The following is a 6,103-nucleotide window of genomic DNA, read 5'->3' as shown; positions in this document are numbered from 1 at the left end:
TCTGTTATTTTGGACGGGATCCAATCACGCTAGATCCAGCCTCAAATAAGAGAAAGTGTATAGGGATATTTTTAGTATTAAATTACCTATATCTCAGTCATTTTTAAATCTATCGCTCTGAAATTTTGCTCCTTATCATATTTTTGCATACAGTTTCTGAGAATTCACTAAAATCCTAAACACCTTTGAAAACAATTTCGTGATGTCATCACTTTGGTACTCTATGGGGTCTATCTAATAACCAGAATGTATATATAAGAAACCTAAAATATCATTCCTACCTTGATTAATTTTGAATAACACCTGTCCATTTTGCTGTGCATAGAACCAGAAGTCTCTCTTCTACAAGAACATCCCACCTGAATATCACAAAGAAAGGATTTCAGGACTCAATATGAAGGTATATGTAACCGGCGGCAAGGCGCTCAAATCACTAAACAGATTGCAAGTGTGTTGGCAAAAGAGTTTATTCACGACTCAGCTTAGTACATCACAAATCAGTACAAAACAAGAACGAGATTACAGCTCCCTTCTAACGACGCGAGTTCTTTGTCTTGACTCTGTGGTTCGACGCTCTTCCAAGTTCTCTTGCTATGCTGACTAAATTTACTTAAAAAGCTCTATTTATGCTTGAGTCTGCATTCCTTATGTATTACAATAATCCACGCGCAATACGCCCAAGGCGCACTTGTTCCGTAAAACGTGGCTTATGCTAACATTACTCATGTAATCCCAGGAAGTTAATTAACTACTTGTTTGCAGATTTCACTTGATATAGAGGAAGAACATTCCTTAGTATCCGAAATTATAGTTAAACTAATTAAAACTAGGTTAAAGTCCGATTTACTATTGTTCCAAATAACGTTCTTTTGACTCTGTCACATATAGTTGAAGAATAGCTTTGAATTATGCCAGAATTATGCCCTGAATTATATCAGTCCAGAGGTTGTTTCAGGGTTCAATCTGTGAGTTAGCTGTGCCCTGACTTAGATCAGCCCAGAGGTGGTTTCAGGGTTCAATCTGTGAGTTAGACGTGCCCTGACTTAGATCAGTCCAGAGCTTGTTTCAGGGTTTGATCTGTGAGTTAGCCATGCCCTGACGTAGATCAGTCCAGAGCTTGTTTCAGGGCTCAATCTGTGAGTTAGACGTGCCCTGACTTAGATCAGCCATAATGTTGTTTCAGGTTGTATTCTTTATCACCAGACACTGGTAGAGATACTACAAATGAAGGTATTACATGGAGACCTGCACCGGACATACAACATGCATGATGCACTTTATTATTGTAGAGTTATAGAAAAAGCTGCTGAAATGCTGTCAAAGAGATATCTCAGGTAGATTGGATTATAAGAATAAAACTAATCACTGTCATCATATTCATTATCATCATCATGTATCATCACCATCACCATCATCATCACCACTACTATCATTAATATCATCATCATCTTCATCATGTATCACCACCTTCACCATCATTCTCCTCATCATCATGTATCATCACTATCATTATCATCATCATCATGTATCATCACCATCATTATCATCCTCATCATCATGTATCATCACCATCATTATTATCCTCCTCATCATCATGTATCATCACCATCATTATCATCACTGTCATTTATCATCACCATCATCCTCATCATCATCATGTATCATCACCATCATTATCATCCTCCTCATCATCTTGTATCATCATGTATCATCACCATCATTATCATCATCATCATTATGTATCATCACCATCACCATCTATTATCATCATCATCATGTATCATCGCCATCGTTATCATCATCATCATCATCATGTATCATCACCATCATTATCATCACCAATATCATCAATACCACCAACCATCTCACATATTATCATCATCAATTGGTTATTGATTAGTAATGATTTCATCTCAGTTTTCAAGAGTTGCGTGAAGTGAGAGTTGCATTTCAGCTATATGAGCATGAGGATATGATGGGTTTGGTCATAGACGAACATGTTCTTCTAAGAACGTTAAAGGTATGAAAAATATATAAACCACTAACTGACAACATATTGGGTGTGTAGAATGACACTACTCATTATCATCATCATTATCATCAACATCATCATTGTTATCATCATCGTATAATGTATGATACAATCACATCGTGATCATCATGATCATCACCATCACCAGCATCACTATCATCAACATCATCATAACCATTATCATCACCATAAACGTTATTGTCACCATCCTCATCACCATCATCATCAACATCTTCACTATCATAATCACTATCATCATCACCACAAACATTATTGATATCATCATCATCACCATAACCATCACAATTCTTATCATCCTTGTCATCCTTATGATTTGTCATCATCATCATCAATGCCAGTATGATATTTTGATGAGCTTTCTTTACTTTAACTCCACAGGTGTGTGGGAGGACTGTCTCACCAGTAAAACTGATGCAACATGTAAGTTTTGTAATAATTATACAGTATGAATGGCCGTGTTGTATCAGATATACCAACACTAGGCATAGCCATGAGTTCGTATATCGGATACAACGCAGACACAAATATTGTAGATTGCTTGTCAAACGTCTAGGTTATTTCCTTTGTGTCCCACTCAAATTTTAAAAATTAAAGTGAATCTGGCCAGGAAAATCCAACTTAAAGTTTATGGAAATGAACACAATTGTGTATCAGATTTACAACACTCTTCACAATCGTGATTTCTGTTGTGTTTTCCTTATGAATTATGAATGAGTTTGACAAGACAATATAGAGTTCATCACATTAAGTAACTGCGGCAAAGTATCACAGTGATCCACCATGACCCATGGGCACATGCGAAGGTTCTACAGCAAAAGAGGGGTACATTCCGTGACAGCAAACTGATCACTCGACTAGCAGGCCTCGATTTTAACTTTGTATAAACTAAATTTAGCCACATAATAGACCAGTTTTGAATTTCAAATTACCGCTGTGTTCCTTGATTACAGACTCATTTGCACAGGGTTAGCCTTGTATCAGTGTTTAAATATTCACAAATACCAACGGTAAAGTAAAGAATGCACAACTTCAACAATACAAACACTTTGAAACTTGACGGACCTTTTCTGGAACACGTGAATATTCTGCACGAACTCGAGGCTAACCCTGTACAAATGAGTCTGTAATCAAGAAAAACAGCGGTAATTTGGAATTCGAAACGGGTTTATTGAATTCTTCTCAGATAAAGCACATGAAGACAGATGTTCAAGACAGATTACTTCTTTACGAGTTTCTTGACTTGCTGTTATTGTAAGTATTGTTTCTGCCATTATGAAAAATGTCTAGTTCCAAAAATTATCCATACCCCCTCACGGAGGACTTTTTTTAAGACACCCTGCATCCCCCTGGAAATTCCAATTTTCTTCCATACAAACTCTGTAATTTTCGTTCTTTCTCTGACCCCTACTCTTTGGAAATTCCAAAATCCTCTGTGGGGTTGGTGTGGATGATTTCTGGAACTACACAATGCAGGGACACTTTTCTGACCTTGTGAAATTCAATAGAAATTTTTGATTTTATTAAATTATTTATTATTTATATATCATTTTATAATTATTTATTAAATTCAATAGACTTTTTGATTTTATTAAATTATTTATTATTATTTTATATTTATTATTTATTAAATTCAATAGACTTTTTGATTTTATTAAATTATTTATTATTATTTTATATTTATTGTTTATTAAATTCGATAGACTTTTTGATTTTATTAAATTATTTATTATTATTATTTTATATTCATTATTTATTAAATCAATAGACTCTTTGGTTTTAGCTTGGGCATAATGTTTCCCATTTTAGAATATATGTCAACCTTTTGAGAATAACATTGTTTTTCCGGTCCAGTATCCTAAAAAATTGTGCGTTCCGATTGGCTGTTTGAGTGGGCAGTAATTTTCAGTATCTGCCCACGCACGCGGTCCGGTATCCTTAGGATGACAGCCTCGGTCTGTACATTCAAGACCTGGGGCACAGTTTTTCCCTATCCAGACCTCCTGGCCGGTAAATAACATGTGTTTTATGATTTATACTTACAGGTGTGAAAGAGATACAGATATTGAAGTTCAGGCTACTCCACAAGTATTTGGAAAAGACAATCGAAGTAGCCTTTATAAGGTATGTATCAAATGCATTTAATTTCAATCCCCTACGACAAGGAGGAATTGGTACATTTCATTATATGATAATTTAAGGTAATTTCATGCACTATGATTGGTCAATTTGTGGTCCATAACGCAAGATACACTCCTCACAGCAGACCCTCCCCACCCCTTGGAAATTCAATCCCTTCCAATGGGATAAGTATGGATATTTTCTGTAACTACACAACATACCCTCCTCATACCCTCCCCACCCCCCTGAAATTCCAATCCCCCGTTGTTGGAATGGCGGGGGGGGGGGGGGTATGAATATTTTCTGAAACTCAATGATAGACCTTCCTCATACCCTCCCCACCCCTCATAAATTCCAATCTAATTCCATGGTGGAGGAATGGATATTTTCTGGAATTCAAATTTTACCACACTGACCTTTCGATAGTCTCAATATTTTCCAAGCCCTTGATTGTATTTGAGCTATGTTGTTTTTTTTCTAAGCATTTTGACTCTTTTTGTTTCCAGATCTGTGATTTCAACTCTATTTTAGTCCCTGAGGACGAAAAGAAGAAAACTCAATTGAACAATGCTTACGAGGTTTGTCATTTGACCTCTTCGTACTTGGGCATAACTCCGTATTCCCATTTCAACCTGAATTTTTCTGAAAATAAGGTTTATGACAGTGTTTTAATAATTGCAGCTGAACGTGGTATAAATCTTAATCCTTCACATCTCTAGCTATTTCTTTTTTTTATATATATTTTCAGCAAGCCCTTCTCAAGCCTCATCTCAAAAGCAAAACACAACAGCAACAATCATGGCGTTCACACCAACCTTTTCTTGTGGACGATAAACCAAGAATAGAACTAGTGAGCCAAATTAATCAATGTTTTTTTTTTAAACAAGTCAAGTTTGGTCAGAAGAACGTAAATTTAGTATAAAAGCGTGGAAAATTCATGAAAATATTTCAAACTCATGTTTCAGGTAAGCAGACATCAGCAACGTTCTGTGGAACTCACAGACCACTTAGATCACTCACATAAAAAGGTACGAAATCTTCATTGCTTTTTCTTTCTTATACGCATTGACTGTCAACGTATATCGCTGCCTTTTCGTGCCCATAAAATATGGTTTAGTTACAAAACTGTTGACCAAAACAGGGGGCGGCGGAAGCTGAAAAATTTGGGGGGGGCACTCCAATATTTCACGCTACCTTGAATTGACCCCCCCCCACCCCCCCCCTCCCTGTTTAGCTTGATTACAAACGTGTATGTGTGATATTTCAATCAGTAACATTTGCCGCGCATTAAACCACTTGCAATTGTGCTGAGAGACACAAAACATGGACAACATTATCACAGTATTTTAATATGATCCCTTGTGTAGGTGATAACACGGGCTTTACATTCCCTGTTTAATTGTGTTATTACTCCAGTTCGTGTGAATGTATCTGGTCTTTTAAGAAAGTCTGTGTTATTACTCCGGTTCGTTCTTGACATCGGCGCTTGCTAACGATGCTGAAATGTGTCTATAATAGTGTTTCTGCTATTACCAACTCCAATATACATATATAGTGTCTTTGTGACTACAAACTCAAGATGAGATCTTCTAGGGAAAACTTCCAAAAAGAGCCTGTCTTCGTTGGTTAGATGCGATGAATTCTTCAGCTACTTTACACAAATCGAGTTCGTCGGTTCTTAGCTTGTGGGCATTCAGTAGAATAAGGTTGTTGAGTCTTTGTTGCGTCATCGTTGATCTAAGCCACGTTTTCAGCCGGCGAAGAACTTAGAAAGACCTCTCTGCTGTAGCTGTTGTCACAGGTATTGTCAAGTAGATCTTGATCAGCTTTGTTACCTCACTTAGCCACAGGGAACCCGGCTATATTTTTTTGCTTCTTTTAGAAAAGTAACTTTGCTCTTTGTGGGTTTCCTGTGTTGGGATCGGTTTCCTA

The 6,103-nt window shown here is 36.7% G+C and overlaps 1 protein-coding gene across 1 annotated transcript; it reads left to right on the top strand.

Annotated features, from left to right (window-relative positions):
• Positions 1–330: 330 nt before the first annotated feature.
• Positions 331–5,664, top strand: LOC148913008 (uncharacterized). The gene is made up of 10 exons (XM_089026377.1): positions 331–400; positions 1,204–1,334; positions 1,918–2,020; positions 2,432–2,473; positions 3,237–3,304; positions 4,096–4,174; positions 4,678–4,749; positions 4,920–5,021; positions 5,137–5,248; positions 5,588–5,664. Exons 1-10 carry the CDS (start codon positions 395–397, stop codon positions 5,662–5,664), a joined length of 792 nt encoding a protein of 263 aa, XP_088882503.1. The 5' UTR covers positions 331–394.
• The last annotated feature ends 439 nt before the right edge of the window (positions 5,665–6,103 follow it).

This window comes from Actinia tenebrosa, unplaced genomic scaffold (assembly GCF_029948245.1).
Source record: "Actinia tenebrosa isolate PJP-AT-01 unplaced genomic scaffold, QUT_ActTen_1.0 PGA_scaffold10__47_contigs__length_13832649, whole genome shotgun sequence".
Lineage (NCBI taxonomy): Eukaryota > Metazoa > Cnidaria > Anthozoa > Actiniaria > Actiniidae > Actinia > Actinia tenebrosa.
Note: the sequence above shows the minus strand (reverse complement) of the source record. Positions and strands in the feature narration are given on the sequence as shown.

What these genes read in the sequence shown, in the direction of transcription:
- LOC148913008 (XM_089026377.1), top strand. An exon ending in CTGTCAAAGAGATATCTCAG is followed by an intron (nt 1,335 to 1,917) that starts GTAGATTGGATT and finishes ATTTCATCTCAG; the next exon opens with TTTTCAAGAGTTGCGTGAAG. An exon ending in TATACGCATTGACTGTCAAC is followed by an intron (nt 5,249 to 5,587) that starts GTATATCGCTGC and finishes TTATTACTCCAG; the next exon opens with TTCGTGTGAATGTATCTGGT.